The 23,766-nt window shown below is 36.0% G+C and overlaps 1 protein-coding gene across 1 annotated transcript in view; it reads left to right on the top strand.

The window, feature by feature from the left end:
* The window catches only part of FRAS1 (Fraser extracellular matrix complex subunit 1), a 545,529-nt gene that overhangs the window by 269,397 nt on the left and 252,366 nt on the right, over positions 1 to 23,766 (top strand). The window contains exon 18 of the mRNA XM_044681606.1: positions 10,353 to 10,493. Within this exon, the coding sequence (XP_044537541.1) occupies positions 10,353 to 10,493 (141 nt within the window). The remainder of the gene's footprint in view (positions 1 to 10,352; positions 10,494 to 23,766) is intronic.

Raw genomic sequence — 23,766 nt, forward strand, 5'->3', positions numbered from 1 at the left:
CCCATTGCCTAGCCCTTACTGTTCTTCTTTCTTGGAACCAATACTAAGTATTGATTCCAAGATGGAAGTTAAGGGTTTTTTAAAAAAAAAAGTTTGTCTGCAGGGTTTAATACTGATTGTGAAGATAGCCAAAGAGGTGGGATTAGGCAAAGTCACCATATATTTGGGGTTACAAAAGTCAGTCCTCAAAGTACAGTTTTAAGCTTTAATGCCTACTCAAACTTTTTTGGACTAATTAATTTACTTATTAATTATTATTTTTTGCTTAATATTAATAATGTTAACAGGGAACATTTTATGTGGCACCTTAAAGTTTACTAAGAAATTTTAAAATACTCATTTGATCCTCGTTATAACCCTAAGGATTGGGTGCAATTATTATCCTCATCTTGCAGATGAGGAAACTGAGGCAGACAGGGTGAAGTGACTTGCCCAGAGTCACACAGGCCCACTTTGAACTCAGTTCTTCCTGACTTGAGGTCTAGTAGTGTTTGATGAAATACCCTGTCCAGTTGTGCCTCTAAGCTCTGCATTTTCATTTTTGCTTGCTGAAGTGTTTAATCCAGTGTGACTCAAATGTAATTCATGCATCTCCGTGGCCATTTATTGATCCAGGCTTACGCTATGCAAACAAGAGAGATGGATGAATTCAAGTTGTCAAAGGAAGAACTTCAAATTCCATACTTTTAAAAACACATTAAAAAAAGAAAAAGAAAGGATTTTCTGTGCCTCCCTTTTCATTGCTGGTTTTAGAAAGGTATTGTGTTTAAAAGAGAAAAGCAGAGAAGACAAAAGATGTACTCCCCAAACCCTACATAAACTAGCTTTTATGGGAACTTTGAATGGTCATGGAACGCGGTTCAGGTAAACACGACTCCACTTTCAGCTGTAAAGAATTATCCACCACCTTTTACTCCCTTCAAGTCACTCTTCCCTTCACAAGCTGAATCTTGTTTGGTGGGGTGGGGTAGGGCTAAGTAGCTACAGGTTTGGCACCATTTCCTTTCTTTTAAATATGTAATTGAACAGATATTTTTGTAAATAAATTAATTTGCTTTAGGTAAAAGGGAAGGACCAAAATAAATTCTGAGTATTTTGATCCACTTCAGGGTTGCTAGGATGCCATGAGGGCCTCTAGGCAAAGAGTTTTAATTAGAAAAATCAAAGGAGACAGAGGAAACCTGCCAGTCCTGTGAAGGAATATATAGGCATGTACTGAGTAGACTAATAGGCCTTGCTTTTATGTTAAATAAAAGATATAAAATTTGCATCATTAAGAAACATGTATTTCAAGAGAAATAATTACTTTTTTTAACTCTACAGCCTTTGGATAAAAAGTACTAATAACTTTAGGAAACTCCATTTTTTTGGCTTTCTTTTTTCCCCTCATTGCTGTTTTTTTTTTTTTGTGGCAGCATGGATGTCTTTTAAATTCCAATATTTTTTGTCTTTTGAGACTTTTCATCTCTCAGCTGTTCTTCTTTTCATTCATCCTATTATGTTTTATGACCTCCAGAGGATTAATGTCAACTTTCTCTTTGTTCTCTTTTTTCTGATCTGATTTCTCATGCTCTCTTTCGTCTTCTTATCATTCTTGAAATACATTTTTGTCACTGTGGTGGGTTTCTCTTTGGTTCTTCTATTTATGAATTTTATTGGACTTTATACTTTTCATCATCATTCTTTCTTTTATGCTTTCTCCAGTATAAGCCAAAATATTTCCTATTCGTATGAATAGGTTAAACCCATTTTGAGACCCCCTCAAATAAGATAATATTTGTAAAATCTTTATCATGGTGTCTGACACAAAGTTATTTTTAAAAAATTATTTTTCCTTACAATTACATGTAAAAACAGTTTCACTTATTAAAAAAAACTCATACCTTCTTCCATCTTAGAATCAATACTGTGTATTGGTTCCACAAGTGGTAAGGTAGCCCTGGATGGTGTGGTGGCAATGGGGGTTAAGTGACTTACTCAGGGTCACATAGCTAAGGAAGTGTCTGAGATCAGATTTGAACCTAGTACCTCCTGTTTCATTTGGCTCTCAATCTACTGAGCCACTGCTGCCCCAAGTTTCCAACTTGGAAACTTTAAAAAGAATTTTAAGTCTCAAAGTCTCTCCCTTTTTCTCCCTCCCCCTTTGAAATGGTAAGCAGACACATATAGATTTTACATGTATAATCATGTAAAACATTTTCCCATATTAATCCTTTTGTGGAGGGAAAATTTAAAAAAATTAATGAAGTGAAAAATGTTTGGTTTGATCTGGATTCATATTCTATCAGTTCTTTGGAAAGAGATGGCATTTTTTATCATGAGTCTTTGGAGATTGTTTTGGATCATTGTATTGCTGAGAATAGGTAAGTTATTCACAATTGTTCATTGCAAAGTATTCCCATCACTTTGTACAGTATTCTTCTGGTTCTACTCATTTCACTCTGCTTCAGTTTGTATAAGTCTCCCCCAGTTTTTCTGAGTGTCTCTTGCTCATCATTTCTTATAGCACAAATACTATTCCATTATGATCTTATAGTTTGTATAGTATAACTTATTCAACCATTCTCCAATTGTTGGATATCTCCTCACTTTCCAATTCTTGCCCCTACAAAAAAAGCCACTTTAAATATTTTTGTACATATAGGCCCTTCCCTTTTTTGTTTATTATCTCTTTAGAATACAAACATTTGTTTATTATCTCTTTAGAATACAAACAAAAAAATGGAATTTCTGGATTAAAAGGTACATACTATTTTATAGCCTTTGGCCTATGAAAAAAATTTTGCACTATTATGATAACTGTATATTAATTTCCATTCTATTTCCCCATTTATATTCTTACCACCACATAACCCAATTTGCCCTCTTTTCTATCAGCCCTCCGCCTTACTTCTCTTATCCTCGTTCCTTCCTGAATTCCTATAGGATAAGATTGATTGCTAGACTCAATTGATTATGTATATTCTTCCCTTGTTGAGCCACTTCTCATGAGAGTAAAGTTCATGTGTTCCCCTCCCACATATCCCCCATCTTCTCTACTATAAAAACTCTTTCATAGCTATTTTATGTGCAGTTATTTACTCCATTCTATTTTCCTCTTTCCCCTCCTCCCAATGCATTCTTCTTTCTTGTGCCTTAATTTTTTAATATCATCCAATAATACTCAGCTCACACCCTTGTCCTCTGTCTATGTGTATTCTTTCTAACAGCCCTACTAATCTTAGGAGTTATAAGAATCACCTTTCCATGTGCAGATGCAAACAGTTTAAATTTATTCAATGTCTCTTGATTCTCTTTCCTCTTTACCTTTTTATGCCTCTGAGTCTTGTTTTTGAGAATAAAATTTTCCATTCAGTTCTGATGTTTTCATGAAGAATGTTTGAAAGTCCTCTATTAGGTTGAATAGCCCTTTTTTTTTGGCCCCTGAAGGATCATGCTTAATTTTATTGGATTAGTGATTCTTGGTTGAAGTACTAGTTCTTTTGCCCTCTATAATATCATATAGCTGGTCTTCTGATCTTTTATTTTAGAACCTGCTTGTGTTATTCTGAGTGTAGCTTCATATTTTAATTGTTTATTTCTGACTGCTTGCAATATTTTCTCCTTGACCTTGGAATTCTGAAATTTGGCTATAATATTTGCCAGAGTTATCCTTTTGGGATCTCTTTCAAGAGGTGACTGGTAGATGCTTTATATTTCTATTTTACTCTCTGGTTCTAGAAGATAATATAATAAAAAAAAGTTAGTTTTCCTTGATAATTTCTTAAAATTTGTTGTATAAGCTCTTTTTTTTATCATAGCTTTCAGGTAGTCCAACAATTCTTAGATTATCTCTTCTGGATTTATTTTCTAGGTCAGTTGTTTTTCCAATGACATATTTCACATTTTCTTCTTTTTTTGACTATTTCTTGATTCTAATTTGCATGGCATAATTTTCTTGAGTGAATTTTTTTTACATTTTTTTAAACCCTTAACTTCTGTGTATTGGCTCCAAGGCAGAAGAGTGGTAAGGGTGGGCAATGGGGGTCAAGTGGCTTGCCCAAGGTCACACAGCTGGGAAGTGTCTGAGGCCAGATTTGAACCTAGGACCTCCTATCTCTAGGCCTGACTCTCAATCCACTGAGCTACCCAGCTGGCCCCCCCCCCTTTGAGTGAATTTTCGAAGTCTGTTCTCACCTACCATTACTCTCTGTGATGCTAATTTTTAATTCTTAAGCACCATTGATGTTACAGATCTTACTCTAGATACCGCAGTGTCAGGAAAATGATTGCATTGAAAAGAGGGGCCTTGCTTTCATGGGAAGCTTGGGATAAATAGTATCATCACTTGGTCTAGAATTATACCAGAAATTCAAGGACAAAGAAATGAAAAGTAGTTTCTAACCTTTTAGTGAACTTACATTTTTTACTTGATTGAGTACTTAGACTATTCTGGAGAGACAGCATTTTCTCAATTTTTTTCATGCTTGATTTTTCTCAACTAGTCTGCCTCAGAGATAAATTTGAGAATGATGAATAAAAAATACAACTGAAAAAAGCCCTTTAGTTTCAATTTGTAATTTTTTTGTTATAAAGATATTTTATTTTACCAATTACATGTAATAACAAATCTTCACATAAGTTTTCTAAAGTTATGTGATCCAAATATTCTCCCTTCCTCCCTTTCCTCCCCATTCCTGGTGCTGGCAAGTAATTTGATTTAAGCCATACATGTATTATCATGCAAAACATATCTCTATATTGTTCATTTTTGTAAGAGAGTTATCATATAAAACAAAACCCTCACACAACCCCAAAATAAAAACCCAAATAAAATAAAAAATTATATGCTTTGATTTGCATTCTAACTCAAACAGTTCCTTCTCTGGAAATGGCTAGCATTCTTTGTCATAAGTCCCTCAGAATTGTTCTGAATCATTGTATTGGTGAGAGTAGCTAAGTCTATCATAGTTGATCATTCCATAATATTGCTGTTACTGTGTACAATGTTCTCCTAGTTCTGTTTTTTTCATTCTACATCAGTTCATGTAGGTCTTCCCAGGTCTTTCTGAAATCATCCTCTTTATCATTTCTTACAGCATTATAATATTCTATCACGTTATACCACATCAATTTGTAATTTTAAAAGAAAATAGCTTTTAAATATTATGAACTTGATAAACCACCAAATATAAATATAACTGTAGACAAAGAAGAGAGGACGAAAGATTATTTATTAAACCATATGTATTATATAAGATGATCTGTTATATGTAGCTTGTTTTTTTTAAAGTGTATAACAGATTAATTTCATTAGTTCCAGCACTGTCCTGCTTGTTGATGTCTCCCTCTAAAATTTTTTTCTGACTTTTAACTTTTTATTTTTTAATGTTTAATTGATTTTTTGGTCTTTTCATTTTTCATCACCCTCATTACTCCTATTTTTTCCTTTTCTCCCATAACTACCCAAAAGTCATCCATACCTTGAATCTATAAGGATGATATTAGAAAATAAGTATTATTTTATTAGTTTAGAGATAAGAAGTAGAGAAGCTGGCTTGAGGAAGAATTGGAGTTTCAAAAATAGAGCCGGGAGAGAGTGTTAATTTCAATTGTTGGCCGTTATAACCGTTATTCTATGACAGACTCTCTGGGTATGGCATTTTGGCAGTTGTTTTCTGGCAGTTGACAGAGCCACATGCAGGTTCTTTTCTTTCAGAGGGCTGGAGAAGGTAACATCTTTGCCTCTCTCTATCTCTATCTGAGTGAAAGACTTGGAGTGGAGTGTTTTCTTTTCCAACTTGGGAAACACTATTCATTTATCTGTTACTGTGTATAGATTGATTAAGCTCTGAAAAGACCAAAGAAAACCTGGTCTTTGGTTTGGACTCTGAGTCTGTTAAGGCTCAGAGTCCTAACCTGATTCTTGTTGAGATTCAACCAGCTAGCCTTGGCTATCTTTATAACTTAAAGGCGAAATTAAGAATTATAGTGGTAGTTTTAGTTAGAATAGTTTAAAATTTTGTTAGTTAGGTCAGGGAGGATTAGCAGAGCCTGTGAACCACGGGAGAAGTGGTTCCTTGTGGAACCTGAGAGTTTATTTGGGTGGAGTTAGAATCCCTTAGAATTAGACATCCTTTTACCCATATATATATATATATATATATATATATATATATATATATATATATATATACATTAAATAAAAAAGTTTAATTTGTAACAGTCTATTTAGCATTCCTTGCACATGGCCCTGAAGGGAAGTTTATTTTTGAGCTTCATTTCACTTTACCACTGAAGATACTTTGGAATAACATTTATCAAAAGTATCAGAATCAATTTTGAACCTTTATTTTCCTCCTACCTGGCTTGCCTATTTTATTTTTACATAACCAATAAGAATATATAGGCAAGCATATGGAATACACACATCATTATCATCATTCATTTTCTGGTGCTGTGGTTGATAATTGTTTTGGTCAGTTATTAAAAATTTAAAAGTTCTTTGCATTTACAATGTTGTAGTATAATTTCATTCTCTTAATTTTGTTCACTTTCTTTTGTGTAAGTTCATGCATGTCTTCCTCAGTTCCTTTGAATCTCTCATTTGTATTTTTCTTAGCTTCTGTAGCTTGAGGGTGGAGCTGATTCAAAATGGCTGCCATCTGACTGCCTATCAGGTCTTTGTTTAATAAAATTGGTTTTTCTGTTTAAATTAGGTTCTTTGTTTGATTATGCTTGCCACAGTGTAGGAAGGGGGTTATTATATAGTGGGAGTGTGATCTAAATACCCTCACTTGTCTGGAACACCTGGGCCAAATTTGCTTATTCCCTCTCCCTACTAGGAAGACTTTTGAGGGTATAATTAAGTTGGGGGCTCCCCAAACTGGAAGGGTGGTAGAGATGATGATGGAGAAAGGTGTTAGGATTTGTTTGAATCCTAAATGACTTCTGTCCAATGTTCAGAGCCACTAAAATCTTGACAAACCTCCCCCAAGCACTTCCCAAATGTTTTTTTTTCCTCAAGATGGAGTCCAGTGTTCTAAAACCTCCCTTCAGCCACCCACCAAATACCTCCTCCCTCAAGGACTGTAGTCCAAACTCTAATCAATGTAACTAATGTAGCTGAACAGGGATTTATTATGAAGATAAAGTATTTGGGGTTTTGGGAAGGGGAAGGATATGGGGAACCAGGAATGAGGTAACAGGAATAGATTTCACTAACAACTATGAACTTTCCCCTGGGGAAAGCACTGGATCTTCTTTGTGGCTTGATCTCAGTACTTGTCTCTCACCCCTTATAATCTCCTAATCACTATTCAATAACCTAATATAAAAGGGGAGTAGCAGGGATAAAGGAATCAAGCAGGATCAGGGAAGGGACCCCCCACCTTTGAGCCTGCTCCTCTAGGAGTCCGGGCTTTCCGGCCAAAGTGGAGAACTTTGTCTTCAATGTCTTCTTTGCTGGTAAAGGAAGCTTGCAGAAATGAATGATGGCAGTTGTGATCTCCACTCAGTCTCAAATATACAGGTACAGAGGACCAGATTCTCTCCAAAATATGCCACTCTTACCTCCCTTGATTCAACCACCCCCTCACCCCCAGAGCCTGAACAGGAATGAAGTGACAGTTGAAGCTCTTCCTCCTCTGACCCCTCCTTCATATTCTGAACCTCCAGCCTCTTCCTGTGGCTGTTCCAAGTTCCAAAGCTGTGTGCTTTACTTAGCTCCCTTTACTAAATTCAGTCCACACTGTTACACAGCATTTTCTTATAATCTATCTCTTTTATATTTTTCTTACATTTTTTGATATTCCATTTTACTTATATTTTTCAGTCATTCTTCAATTGACAGGTGCTCCCTAAGTTTCCAATTCCTTGCTTAAAAAAAAAAAAAAGTAAAGTCTTCTTTCATGCTTTGTGTGTGGTTCAAATTGCTTTTCCAAATGAATGAAGTAATTTACAATTCTCTCAGCTGTGGATTAATGTGCTTTTCCTTCCACAGTCCCTCCAACAATTGTCATTTTTCTTCTTTTTTGTCATCATTGCCAATTTTAAGTATATGTGGTGGAACCTGAGCCATTTTAGTTTGTTGTTCTTTCATTAACAGTGATTTGAAGCATTTTTTCCATGTGACTGAAGATAGATTTTTATGAAAAAAATTTTAATTTTTTTGTAATGAAAATTGTCTATTATATCTATTGTAATCTTTTCTGAACTTTGTTTTGTCAAACTCTTCTCCTATTTATATTTGTAAAGTTATTTGTTCTAGGTCTTCTAATTTCTTATCGACATGACCCCTTTTTATATAGATCACATTTCTATTTGGAAGTCATTTTGGTATATGATATGAGATCCTGTTCTAAACTTAGTTATTTCCATATTGCTTTCCAATTTTTATTGAATACTGGATCCTTCTCTCAATATTTGATATCCTTGGATTTAAGGAGCACTATAAAAATGGTTTGCTCTTCCTCTTTTTAACCAGTACCAAATTGTTTTTAAAGTTATTTTATATTTTATATATTTTATATAAAGTTATATTTTGGTATCTGGAACTTATAGGCTTCTTTCCTTTCCATTTTTTAAAAATTATTTCTCTTAAAATTGTTCATCTTTATATCTAAGTGAATTTTCTTCTCTCTTTTTTATAGTTCAAACAACCCTTTCATTATTTGATTAATATGGCACTAAATTTGTCAGTTTATGTAATTAGTATTGTCATTTTTATTACATTGGTATGTTCTAAACATGAACAATTAATACGCCACCTTTTATTTGTTTGCCTTTATGTGTTTATAGTTGTATTCATGTAATTTTGTTCATGTTTTGGTAGGCAAATCACAAACATTTTATATATTCTATAGTTATTTAAAATTGAATTTTTTTACGTTTTATGACTTTGGGGCAATAAACAGACTTTGTGGATTTAATTTATATCCTGTTATTTTGCTGATGTTATAATTTTTATTCATTTTAAAGCAAATAATAATATTGACAAAAGTCAACCTTGCTTTACATTTTAGCTTTTTGGAAAGGCCTCTATTTAGTTTCTTCTTAAAAGGTAATACTAGATCTTAGTTTAGGATGTTCTATTTACTAAGTCAATAGCAAATCCATTTATTTCTTTGCTTCTAAGTGTTTTTTTTAATGTAATTAGATATTGAATTTTGTCAAAATAATTTTCTCCACCTATTGATATAATTATGTCATTAATTTTATTTTATTACTCTGGCCTTTTGTAATTTTTTTTAGTGATTTGAAGCTGTGATATAAAGTGATATGAAGATATGAAGTGATTTGAAGTGATTGCTTTCTTCCTTTGAGAATTGTCTATTTCTATCCTTACACCATTTTTCAAATGAGGAATTGCTCTTTTTCTTAAGAATTTAAATCATTTCCTTATATATCTTGGAAATAAGACCTAATCTGTTTGTTTTTCTTCTTTTTTTTCTCTTGAGCATTTATTTCACCTTTTTTTCTTTTGCTTAGTTTCTTCTTAGTAGTCTTATTTTCTTTATGGCCAAGCCCGTTCTCAAGTCCCCCTCAGGTTCTTCTAGTGGTTGTGGAGTTATACTTTTCTTTTGAGTTTACCCCTTGGGTGTCTCTTAATCCATAGGATTTCTTCATGGCATTTTGCTCATTTTCTTCAGCCTTAATTCCTGATTTGGGATTTTTGTGCCACAAGCAGGCTTTGTTGCCTTCTCTACTGTTGGAATGAGGGTTCAGGTATAATTCCTGGGCAGTTTGTTGGCTGGTTTCAAGCCTGCTAACATGAGCTCACATTGACTTCCTAGGTAGGACTCCTCTTTTGATTTTTGTAGACTTCTTATTGCCTTTTTGTGAAGTCTAGGGTTGAATAGAGGTGCCTAATATTGGGTTGTTTTGTATTTCTTGATCCTTATTTGATCCAGTGTGCTTTTTAGATCTTTCCTAGAGTACATTTTGAAGAACTATTCTCCATTACAACCTTTATAACATTTTAACTCTAAGTCCCTGCTTTTAATTTTTACTCTATATGCAAATCATGATTTACAAATACTTTGCTATATATTTTAACTTTTCTGTAAAGATGGACTTGACAGTGGAAAGATTTGATGCATTAAGACTTATTGGGAGACTGTTCTTATAGTCCAGGTGAAAGTGAAGAGTGCCTGACCGTGGCTTTTGGCTATATGATTAGAGAGAAGTGAATGGATATGAGAACTGTGGTGGCAAAACTGATGACTTCCTGAGTTTTGCTGAGTAGTGGAGACAGTTACTTTGGTTTGAAAGAGGTTGATTTGAGTTATGCCACTCCAGAAAAGTAAAATCAGGGTGTACATTGCACTTCACTTTCTTTGTTAAACACTACCCCTTGCTTTGTCTTTCTCTAGCTTGCCATGATTCCTGTTTGGGGTGTCAAGGGAAGAACCTAGACAATTGCACATCCTGCATACCTTCCCAAGTCCTCTTGGATGGCCATTGCTTTCCTAAATGTCCAGATGGATTTTTCAACCTGGAGGGTATCTGCTCTAGTAAGTGTTGCTTTGAATTTTTCATGTTCTTTCATTTATATGATGTGATATTATTCCATTTTATTCACTTACCACCATTTGTTCCACCTTGGCTCAGTTGATGGGTACCTCCTTTTTGCTCCCAGTTCTTTGCTAACTCCAAGAAATGCTACTGGGAATATTTTGGTCAATACTTTTTTATCTTTAACTTCTTGCCTGTTAGCGAGATGGATGGGTGAAAAGGTAGGAATAGTTTATTCACTTTGGGAATATGCTCTCCAATGATCCTTCTCTTTATTCTGCAAAGAGCTTAGTAAATGTTTGACAACAATAATAACTTGTATTTGTGTAAACATTCAATTCAACAACAATTCAATTATATATCAATTATATATTTATCATATACGAGGTTCTATACTAAATGCTTGGGCTGTAAAGACAAATGAGAAACATTCCCTGCTTTCATGATGTTTATATTTGCTAGGAGGTGAAGGTGGGAATGGAGGAGGATGGGATGGAATAAAATAATACCAGGCATTTTGAGATGAGAGAGGACAAAACGAGTTGGAGGAATCAGCAAAGGCTCCTTCTGAAGAAGGCCTTGAAGGAAACAGTCTGGAAGGTGGACTTAGGACGAGAGCATATTCTAGACCTTGGGAATTGTGCAAATACAGGGAGGTAGGAATTGTAATGCCACTCCAGGGGAAAGCTAAGTCCAATTTTGTTGGAAAACAAGAGTATCTGAAGGAGAGTAATGACAAATATGGTCAGCTAGGTGGCACAGTGGTTAGAGTCTTTGACTGGGAATCAAGAAGACTTCTTTTTCTGAGTTCAAATCTGGTCTCAGACACTAGCAGGGTGACCCTGAGCAAGTCATTTAATTCTGTCTCTGTTTCTTCATCTGTAAAATGAGCTAGAGAAGGAAATAGTAAACAACTCCAACATTTCTACCAAGAAAACCTGAAATAGATTCATAAACAGTCAGAAATGACTGAAATGACTAAACAACAAAATTTATATATGACTGGAAAGGTAGGAGGAGTCAGATTTTGTAGGGTCTTAAATGCAAAGTTAAGAAGTTTGAAGGCTTAAGGCAGGGAGGACAATTAGGAGGCTATTAAAGAAGCCTGGTCAGAGATGAGAAGGGCCACAAGCATAGTTCTACCTGTGTAACTAAAGAAAAGGGGTCTTTAAAGTAATAATATGATGCAAATTTAATTGATTATATTGCTGTTCATTATTGTTTATGAAAATAATTAAAAAATTTAAAGTGTAAAGAAAAGTAGGATCATCAAAACTTGGCAGCTTTATTGGATATAGGCAGTGAAGAAGGAAGAATTAAGAACTGTTGCAAGGATGCGAAAATGGGTGTGCCCTAAGAGAAAATAGGGAAGTTTGGAGTAATTAATGGTTTAGGAAAGGGGTTCTTAACCTTTTTTTGCCTCATGCATTCCTTTTCAGAATAATGTTTTTAAAATTATTTTAAAAATAGGATTATGTAGGAAGCCAGTTATATCGAAACAGTTATTTAGATATCTGGAAAAAACTAAGTTCCTGTGCCTCGTGTTAAGAATCCTTGGTTTAGGAAAAATTATGAATTTGATTGTCTGCTTTTCAGTTAGAAAAAAATAGAAAAGAAATTGAGTGTGGTTTTGAGATTGTTAATGTGATAAGAAGGAATAAAATATTAAAATGATTAAAATTGGGGGGAAAATATACCATGAGAAAAATAAGTATGAAAAGGATATGAAGAGTTCAAGACAAACCTTACTGGGTGTTGGGAGATCAGAGGGTAGAAGGAAGTGTCAACACAAGTCACCCAGAAATCAAAGGGAAGAAGAAAAAGACTGAATACATATAGGTAAGAAACAAAAATAAGATTCTTTCTGAAGAAGCTGGAGCTGTATTCCTTGAGGGGAAGCAGATCCTTGTTGTCTAAGGAATGAGGTATATTTATAGGTGCTCTCAGGTGAGCAATCATCCAGCAAGGTCAGAGGCAGAAGAGGGTCATAGCACTGATTATTGGTTTCTACCAATGTAGAGCAAGTTATTTCTTCTCATAACCAGAGAACCTACAGAGACTTGTCAAAACAGATGACTCATACCCCATTTTGATGATTCAAGTGGGCTTGAATGTTATTGCCAGAAGGAACCTAGAAAGCATTACTAAAATTGTGAAATCCTAGGCAAGAAACTGAAGACCTTAGGGAAAGGGTGTTGGAGCCAGCTCCAATTGGCTATCAAGATCCAGTTGTTAAATTTTCAGTGAGTGAATATTTACACCTTCAAAATCGGCGAGCACTGTAAAATACCTTTTGTTGTTTGTCAAGACTTATAGAAGTGATGGAGAAAATATTAATAATGCAGATTAAACTTTCATAAAGTATGCCTTCTACCAGCTCTCTGGGATTGAAGTGGATGTATATTCACCCCCAATTGTTGTTAAACAATTTACTAACTCACTGCTACATAAAGGACACAAGGTAGTATTTTAATTTTGGCTGCTTTCTAGCAAAAACAAAAGGCTTTAGAAAAGAAAGACAAAACTGGAAGGTGAACAAGTAATTAAAAAGGTAGAGTTTGAGAATGAGATTTGGATTTTGGATCCATGGCTAAATATTTGAGAATTAAAAGGTCTTCACTATGGATGGGATATACATAACAAGGGCTGGTGTGAATGCAATGACCTACAATTGTACAAAACCTATCTAACCTGGAAAAGAAGGGAAAGGAAAAAAAACTGCCAATGTCTAACCATCCTCTAGAGAGAATGAGTAGCTTACCTTGTAGGAAAATAAAACAGAGATAATATGATGTAGTGAATAGTGTTTGAGTCTGGGTCAGGAAGGCTTAGATCCAAATACTGTCTCTGTCTCTAAGCTCTGTGACCTGGGGCAAGTCATTTAATCTTTGTGTCTTGGTCTCCTCCTCTGCAAATAAGAGGTTTGGCCTCTAAGGTGCTGTCTAACTCTAAATCCCTGATATTTTTTAATCATTAGTAAAGGAACCCAGAAGCTCATAAGAAATAAGATAAAATATTCTTTAAATTTGATTTTAAGTAGTAAAATCTGTGGCTTTGGCACAAATCAGAATGAGAACAAAAGGAAAGGTTTGCTAGTAAAATTAATAACAAAATAATAAAGCAAAATATTGATAGCAAGCAAAAATGAACTAAAGAGCGTAATGCAAACAGCCAAATGTCATGTTCAGTATCACTGAGACGTGTTGGAATAAGACCCATGACAGGAATATGGCTCTAGAAGGGTATCATTTGTTCACAAGAATTAGGGTAGCAATGATTAGGAAGAATATATATCCATTTGAAGAAATTCAAGAACTGGATGGAGAGCCTGTTGGAGTCTTTGGATAAAGACCAATAAGCAGAAACACTAGTATTGTCATGAGAGTATATTTTAGACCATTTGGACCAAAAGAAGAAATAGATGAGAATTATTAGAAAGAAGACATTATTAGAAAGAAATAGATGAGAACTCAAGCCTGGAAATGAAGAGTGGGGATCTCTCCTGGCTTGACAAAAGCCAAGCAGATAATAGTGTATTAAATTGCCTTAATGATATTTCATTTTTCAGAAGGAAAACAAAGTAACATGGGACAGTTCTTTTCTAGGGTTGGTTTTCATTGAGCTGTAGATGTTGACTGCTGGAGTAAAAATGATAGGGACCTTATTGGGGAATGACTATTTTGTTTTAGAGTTTGTGATAAAGGAAAGGAAGTCTGGGAGTAGTATGGCATGCTCCCCAGATTCTGTGAGAACTCAATTCCCATAGTGCAGAAGAATAGGAAGCCCTCCCTGAAATTAAGTTCTATAGAGGAAGAAGAAGCCAAGAAGAGATAGGAAGCTCCAAGTATAAAATTCCAAAGGCACAAAGAACAATTTATATTCCTTCAGAGAAGAAGAAAAGTGAGATATTGCTTAAAGGGACTGATAGGAATGACAGGGTACTTTATCACCTAACTGGATTTTTAAAGGATATATTCAGAAAGTGGAAGGTAATAGGATGAATACAAAAGCATGGAATAACCCCTTTAGGGATAGGTGTACCATGAATTATTCCTTTGACTTGGCTGAAAGAGATCTTTTTTTCTCTCTCTCTCTGAAATTTTCCTGAGTGTCACTTTTGCTCTTATCACACTTTTCCTGATTTCATGGTCTTTTGTGTCTATGTCTTCCTCTCCTCCCCTCTCCTGAAGCCCCATTAGATTGTAAGCTCTTTGGTTTGTCATGGTGCTGACTTATAAGAATACTGTCAAGAGTGCTACTAAGGTAAGCTTAGCAAGGAAAACCTAGAATTATCAAAAAGGAGTGTTAAAAAATCTATATTAAGAGAAAAAAGATGACTGAAGAAAGGGCAAGACTGTTAAGAGTATAAAGGACATTGATGGAAGATGACAGAGAGAAGACAGACTTCTACCATGCTTAATTTTGCTGTTTTTGTTTCATTTTTAAAAACCTTACCTTTTTGGAAGTAGCTAGGGAGCTCAGTGGATAGAAAGTCTTGCCTAGAGATGGGAGGTCTTGCATTCAAATCTGAACTCAGACGCTTCCTAGCTGTGTGATCCTGGGCTAGTCACTTTAACCCCCATTGCCTAGCCCTTACCACTCTTCTGCCTTGATACCAATACAGAGTATTGATTCTAAGATGGAAGGTAAAGGTTAAAAAATGTTTTTTAAACTAAAAAACAAACAAACAACCTTACCTTCCGCCTTAGAATCAATACTCTGTATTGGTATCAAGGCAGAAGAGTGGTAAGGGCTAGGCAATGGGGGTTAAGTGACTATCCCAGGGTCACACAGCTGATGAAGTGTCTGAGGCCCAATTTAAAACCACTCCTGTCTCGAGGCCTGTCTCTAAATCCATTGAGCCACCCAGCAGACCCCAGTTAAAATATTTTTAAACAAAATAAAGCTTTTTTATGTCTAGGGTTACAATTCTCCTGCCCCCCATTGAGAAGGTGAGAACAACAAAATTTGTTATAAATATTAGCACAATTAAAAATTCCTGCTGTATGTCAAGCACTGAACTTTATGTTAAGGATACAAAGAAAAAAAATGTTTCTGCTCTTAAGGAAGTTACTAGTCCTGTGGAAAAGAAAGAAAGCTGTGAATTAGATGATATTATAACTATTATAACTTCAGCAGCAATCTATGATAAGGTCCTCACAGAGGCACCCCAGGAGCCCCAGCTTAGCCCTGTGTTCTTTTGATACTGTTGTGGAATCAAAACCACTCTCTGATCAGGAGGTCAAATTTCACGGTGTCTTTTATTAGGCAGTTGGCTGGTTGGGAGACTGTCCTAACGGACCTTAGCATCGTAGGTTTTTTATATCCTAGTCAAAATAGCTAAGAATAACATCACAAGGAGAATGTACGATTACGAGTCATGACTTCCTGAGTACAAAAATGGGAATATCTTGTGGTTGCTGAGGTGAGGAGAACCAGGAATAGGAACAGGCTACACAGGGTGGATGGAGGGCACTTCTTCCTGGGGAGTGACTGAGGCTAAGCCAGGTCCACAGAGTCTTAATTGATGACTAGGATTAAGGTACATCACATCTTCACATCTTCAGGGGATACAAAGCCAACCCTTTGGAATATTGTATACATATACACTGGAGACTTTGACAGTCAGGGACATTGGGCTGTACTGAATAATGTGAAATATAACAAATGCAAATGGGAAGCCTTATTCTTGGGTTAAAAATGTAAGGTTGGGCAGGCATGGTTAATTAGCCATCAATTTGAAAAGGGCCAAGGAGTTTTAGTGGACTAGGACCTTGATATGAAGCAACAGAAATATGATAGCCGGAAAAGCAAATGTGTCCTTAGGAGACATTAAGAGTCCCAATGTCAGAAACTACAGAGGAGGTGGTCTGACTGTACTCTCTTGTGGTTAGACTTGGTTTGAACCATTGCATTCAATTCCTGGGATTACATTTTAGAAAGAGTTTTATAAACTGGAGAGTTTCCAGAAGATGGTAACAAATATGGTGATGGGCTTTGAATTCATGTCCCCTGAAGATTAATTGAAGGAATAAGGAATGTTTCTTTTGGATAAGAGAAGCCTTGGGAGTGACTGGATCACTTGTTTTCATGATCTAGAAGAATTTTTATAGAGAGGTAATGTCCAGATCTATTTATCATCTCTGATAATGACTGCTTATTTGATAAGAAAATAATGGGACACGGGAGACGATCTTGACTGTTAATTCATAGCTGCTTCTCCGAAGTGCCATTGAGTCACAAGTTTATTATATATGAAAATTCAAACTCCCTTTCACCCACAAGCACAGAGAGAGTTTTACAGCTTCATAAACATTGCAGTGAGTTTAGACAACACACAGAAACTCAGAAACTTCAAGGTGAAGTTAAGAACCAGGCTGGACCTTCAGCTGCGTGATTATCAGCAAGCTAAGTGTGAGAATACTTTTCTCAGGGGCAAATGCCTCAGCTAACTAAGGTTTTGGCCTTGGCTGCATTTCTGAAGGGAATGATGTTAATCTCTTAATTTCTGGTTTGCTAGGAACTTAAAACTTTTCAGTAAGGCCACAATACTTTTCAACAAGAAATCACAAGGATCACAAAAGGGGTCAAAAGAGGAGTCTCAGATTTTTATCTATTTGAGACTCTGTTTCTCTTATTGGTTTCCCATAAGGTAACATGCCCTTCTTGTCTCCAGAGTATAGAACCAGACATCCTAGGTAGAATTTGCAGAAGCAATTATAGGTTTGATGTCAGATAAAACTTTCTAAAGATGATGGCTCTCCAAAGAATAGTTGCCTTTGGAGATAGTTTATTCTGCCATATTGGATAATTTTCAAGTAAAGGTTGAATGATGACACATTGGATATGTTCTAGAGGAGGTGGATTCTTGGTCAGATATCTTTTAGAATAAGGGGTGTGCTGGAGGCAGCTAGTACCAGCTCACAAGAACTGATTATTAAAATTTCATTCTGAGTTTTCACAATGTAATCTAAAGTATCCTTAGAAATCAGCAAATACCACAGCTCACTTCTTTGTTTTGTTGATTGCCTAGATGTAAGAAAGTGCTATGCCATAATGTACATTAAGTTATGCCAACTCCTACTCCTTCTCACATTAGTTAAATATCTACTAGTATACCCCTGTTTAGAATGGATATTCTCTTCCACCTCTGAGATTCAGCAATTCATATGACAAGAAATGGAAGATGAGAATTAATTTTTTTGGTTCTTACCAGTTTACATATTTTAGTTTTAAAATTTTATTTACAAATCTGTGTTCCTCAGAATCCTAGTGTTCCTTATGATAGGAATATGAACACTGTGAGAAAATATCGATGCTAATAATATTTTCCCACTGTTGTTCAATATGAAAATACTGCATACAATAAAGTTTTAATAGGGAAATTACTTTCTTCTTTTTTGCTCCAAAGTTCTCCAACTCTCATTATCTCTATGAGATGCCATACTCCCAGGATACTTGGACCAGTATTCATAGGTTCTATCAATATTTTTCATGCCTCAAATCACAATGGCTTCTGAAATGTTCTATTTAATATCAGTTAAGTATTATTTCTCTCCAGAACTTTCTTTGCAAAACATTTTTACCCAAAGCATTTAAAAAGGTCTACTTATTCTCCAGGTAGATTGTTTCATCTTCATGTAAGCTTATCAGGGGAAATATAGCTCCTCTGGGTGCTAAATTTTTGTGTCTGTTCAAAGCTATCAGTCTTTGGATATCCCCCCCCCCCCATGTCTGTTTGGTTTCCCTGTGTTGTAATTAAATTTTGTTTGAAACTAAAGTTGAATGCTTCTAACTCAAACTCTTTGCACTATATGTCTTCTCCCCACCCACACAGATCCTGGCAGATGGTACCATGGATTAATAGTCTTCTCAGGTCACTGGGAGGGAGCTGGGAAAGGGGAGGAAATGGATTGTAGGGTTCATTCTGGAAAGACTGCTATCTATTAGATGAACTGGTTCCAAGTTCCATTCTAAGGAATGCAGAGTGAATGATGGTGGGGGCTGTTGCTAGCCTTTTAATCCATTTTTCTTCTTTCTCCTTGCTTAACTTAACTTGGCTCTTTGCCTGCAGGAGAAGCACTGGAATTTCTCTGAAATCTCTGCTTCTGCTTCCCACAAGCTACCTGCCAGAAAAGAGAATCTCTTCTAACCCCGATCTCATTTCTTCCCTCCCTTCCACCCTCTCTTCTCAGTATCAGACTTGCTTAGACCTTCCCTGCCCTTGGCAAAGCAACCTTTTCATTTTCTTCCATAAGCTCAGCTCCTGCTGCCTGTTTTGGCAGCATGAGGTACTATTGCAGCTGCATTCTCTTTTTAGGCATTCCTCCCTCCTTTCTTTATTGCTCACATCCTAACGTGACTGTTCTAAAAAAAAAAAAAAAAAGGCAAGATACCTTGTTAGCTTGGTATATGTCATGTGAAGGAAAAGATACATGACCTTGTATGATTTTGCTTCACGAACTGAATTTCGGATTCAGGCACCAGTATGAAAGAGTAGTAGAATCAACTCTGCTCCATACCACTTCATGTGAGGTAGTTTGTGAATCTTGGGGAAAAATGAAGCATCCTTGGTTCCATGTAGTTTCTGTAAGACAGAGGTGTAGGACAAGGCATTTGTGCTCCCTAAGTGTAAGGGAGCTAACAATTCTGGATAACTCTAATTGCAAACATAGCTTAAGAACTCATCCAGTTCCTGCTCTACAAACAAACAGCTAGAAACTAATCAAATCAATGGAGAAAGCACGCAATCAGGTCAGAATAGTAAAGTGAATAAGAGACAAACCAGTAGTAGTATTTTTGTTTTTTGTTTTTTAACCTATATCTTCTATCTTAGAATCAATACTGTGTATTGGTTCCAAGGCAGAAAAGCAATAAGGGGTAGGCAGTGGGGCCTAGGTGACTTGCCCAGGGTCATATAGTTAGGAAGTAAGTGTCTGAGGCCAGTTTTTAATCCAGGAACTCCCATATCTAGGCCTGACTCTCAATAGACTGAGCCACCTAGCCGTCCAGTAGTAGTATTGTTACACACAGACATTTTCCATTGACAAATATATATATATATATATATATATATATATATATATATATATATATATATGTTGTTTATGGAATACCTCTGATGACTCCATCTTCTAGAAACCTCTGCCTTCCTGCTTCTGAGTTTCTTCTCTCTCATTTTTCTTGGTGTGTCCCAGAGTCTACTGCCAAGTCACTCTGTGTTCTTAGCCCTCATCTACCTTCCTGGCTAAGAAGGTAGACTTCTGGATTATAACATATGGCTGGTAAATTCCTAGCCAAATGGGGGTAATCTTGCAAGTATATGATCTTGCAAATCTTATCCATGGCACTCGACACTAAAAAGGATTGGGAGGGAAAAGGGAAAAGACTCTTTTGGTCTATCTCCCAAAGTTAGATATTACAGAGAATAGATAGAATGAAGGAAAAAGATAGCAGTTGAGATTCCCAGAACTCCACAGGAGATAGAATTCAAGAACTGCAAAAACAACAGTGGCTAGCATTTATATAACACTTAAAACTTTGTGATGCATTTTACATATATGTTTACACATTTGACCATGTATGCACAAATACCCAAAGTCTAGACATCAGATAAAATGCACTATAGATTCTAAGACAAAGGGGAAAATTTGGGCATAAAAGGTATCAATGAAACTTGGTTAGAGGGAATTCATGACTCAACCATGGCTCTGGATGGTAATACCTTATTCAAAAGAAACAAGACAGGTAAATGGGGCAGAGTAGGGCTAGGAAGGGTCAGCCAGATGGGTAAAGTGCCAGGCCTAGAATAAGGAAAACCTGAATTCAAATCTGGCCCCCAGGCATTTACTAGTTGTGTGAACCTGGGCAAATCACATAACCCTCTTTGCCTCAGTTTCCTCATCTGTAAAATGTCCTGGAGAAGGAAATGACAAATCACTCCAGTATCTTAAAAAAAAACCAACAAAAAAACAAACCAAAAAAACACCAAATGGAAGCACAAAATGTGGGGCATGACTGAAATGGCTGAACGATAAAAGGGGTAAGGAGAGAATTGTACATTAAGAAAGTATACTCACATCAGGAAATCCAGGAAGCGTGATGGAGAATGTTTGGGTCACAGTCAAAGGAGAGAGAAACAGAAGGGATTTTTTCATTAGAGTATACTATAGTACAGACCACCTGGATGGAGAAGAAATTGGCACAGAGTTTGGGAAACTGATTTCGATCCTGGCACAGAGGCACAGGGGTATGATGAAGGACTTTCTTTATTTAGACATCTGTTGGACCTCTCTTTCTTTGCCAAAAGCATAGTTACTAATAACTTTTCCACTTAGCTTAGTGATCATTTCATTCTTTAAAAGTTGAGGAATAAATAGGGGAAATTCATTTCTGCATCTGATTCAGATCAACAGGGAAGAAATAGTTTCTGGGTAGAAATGATGGGAACCTTGGGAGGGAAGTGATCACTCAGTCCTAAAGTTTGTGTTAAGAGATTCTAGGCATGTAAAAAATCAGAGGGAAGTTGGGAACATTTGTGGACTAAAACATTTCAGGGGAAGTCAGATCAAGAGGGATAGGAAATTCTTAAGAGTGAAATTCTGGACATAAAGAGAAACAATTCTAGCAAGACACTAAAAATAGTATTTGTCCAGAAAGGACCTATGTCATTGCACAATTTGGACTTTAAAAAGAAAGGTACAGAAGATGAAAGCAAGACCAGATTATAAAAAATGACCATAGGAGGATGGCATAGTTGTATAAAAAAAATAGTATCAAAAAAGGCTCAAGCACAGAATGAACTGAGGCAAGAGAAGATAAAGGTCCCAAAAAATGTTACTTTGGGAGATAAAAGAGCAATGATATAAGGAAGAAGACCTATGCTGGGATAGTTAGAATGATGAAAACTAACAACAGACAATAAGATTTTCTCAATTCTAATTATGTTTCTGTTTTGTCTGCAAAGGAAAATGATCTTCCCATTGAAACTGATGGAACAAAAGTGACAAAGAGGGAGATGAATGAGGAGATATTAATTTAGTGGATTGAGCTGGTTAGATGACCAGGCACTGAGGCATTATTAATTATTCCATGAAATCCTGTTAGGAGATCTCCAGTGGAAATGTTAAGAGATGTATGCTTGGTGGGGCCACTTGCATAACTCACTGGATTGAGAGTCAGGCCTAGAGACAGGAGATCCTGGGTTCAAATCTGACCTCAGACACTTTCTAGGTATGTGGCCTGTGCCAAGTCACTTAATATCCCTTGCTTAGCCTGCTTAGCCTTCTGCCTTGGAACTAACACATAGTAAGAAGTGTTTTTTTGTTTGTTTTTTTAAGATACCTGTGCTTGGCCCTATTTAACATTCTTTTCAATGGCTTAGACCAGTGATGGGCAAACTACTGCCCGCGGGCCAGATCCAGTCCCCTGAAATGTTCTATGCAGCCCTGTGACATTATTCTTAATCTGATGAATACAAAGAGTAGGATACAATACAATGAAACTTTGAAAGAGTTGCCTTAGAAACAGACTGACAGATGAGCATTTCCTTTCCTTTGGCCCCCTCTTTAAAAAAGTTTTCCCATCACTGGATTAGATTATTACTGTTTATTCTAATTCACAAATTCCGTGGTTTTCATTTTCCTTTACTTTCAATGTTGTCATTTGCTGTATTTCTGAGAAGTAGTCTGTGAGCTAACATCTGCTGTAGCAACTTATTTTGTTCTAGACCAGCATTCCTGGGGACTAATCAACACCTCTTCAACTCTTTACAAAAAAAAAAAGACTACAAGGCTCAGTGGAATGATTGTTAAGACTTTGTCTACTTCCTAGTTGGTTCAGGTCAAGGGAAATCATTTTACCTCTTCCTTTGTCAAAGTGCAGGCTCTTCAACTACTATTAAGTCCAAATGAGAAGAATGACCTAGATACCAGAACACAAAAGTTCTGATCTACATTTGGAAGAAGATTTTAGTTGTGAGAACTTCAGAGGAGGAGTGATTACTGAATGAGAGAGAATCTGAAAGTGCAGTAGGAGCAAGGGGTATTCCACATCTCCTTCTAGGACTATTGTTGGGGATTAGTGAAGAGGGATGAGAGAAGTTACAACTAGTGGTGGAGAGGATGATCAGGGACTTGGAATTTGGCTAGAGTTTGGTTTCATCAAGGGCTAATAGAATGAGAATGAAAGAAAAAATGTTTAAGATCAAAGCAAGTTTGTGGTCAAGTGATAAAGTTTTATTATGCTATGGTAAAGTATAATATGGAATGGGATAGTAGGGTAGAGTAGGATATATTGTCATGGAAGGGGATGGTTATGATATATAGTATGGTATGTTTTGGCAAGTCATATTATGGTATGATGTGGTGGGGTATGTTAAGATATAGCATGGAGTATTTTAGTCATGATACAGTATGTTATATTATAGTAGGGTATGATATAATCTAGTACAGTTGAGTATGGTGTGCTATATTATCATATGGTACGATATAGTATGTTTTGGTAAGGTATAGCATGGTATGAGTAGGATATATTATGTTATGGTAGGGTATAATATAATATGATATGGTATGGTATGATATATTATGGTATAGTAAGACATAATATGGTTTAGTATGATATGTGATAGGGTATAGCATGAAATTTTATGCTTATGGTATGTTGTGGCATGTTGTTGCATGACACAGTATGCCATAATATAGGGTAAAGTGGGGAGAGCATGGTTTTCTAAGAGGACACTGTGGAAGAGACACACAGGATTGGAGTGGGACATGGGTGCACTGGGTAGAGGATAATGGAGTTCACAGAATGGAAGGTGCTGTTTGGAGATAGCTTGCTCTTATATGCCTGATGATAGAGTGGAAAGATGATGTGAAATTACTAGATATAAGAGTAGTAGAAGTATATTATTGGGCAAAAGAAAGGGTATAGGGCTTTAGTTTCTTTTATTCTTCCTCTTCTGCCATAGTTTTTGGTGAATGAGATGGAAAATACTGTAACTAAGTAGGAAGATGACAGAAGATCCCTACCCTTTTGCTGTTTCTGTACTTCTCCTTTATTAAGGAATGAAATATGTATATTGGAGAGGGGAAGGCAGAGAAGGAGTGAAGAAGTGAGGGTGAGAAGAAAGGAGAGAATTCAATATTCAGAACTTTTAAAAATGTATCTTAAAATTGTTTTACATGTTGTTAGGGAAAAATAAAATATTTTAAAATGTGTATTTATAAAAATAACATTTAAGAACATCCCTTGTGTAGTCTCCACCTTTATATG

The sequence above is a fragment of the Gracilinanus agilis genome, chromosome 6 (genome assembly GCF_016433145.1).
Source record: "Gracilinanus agilis isolate LMUSP501 chromosome 6, AgileGrace, whole genome shotgun sequence".
Lineage (NCBI taxonomy): Eukaryota > Metazoa > Chordata > Mammalia > Didelphimorphia > Didelphidae > Gracilinanus > Gracilinanus agilis.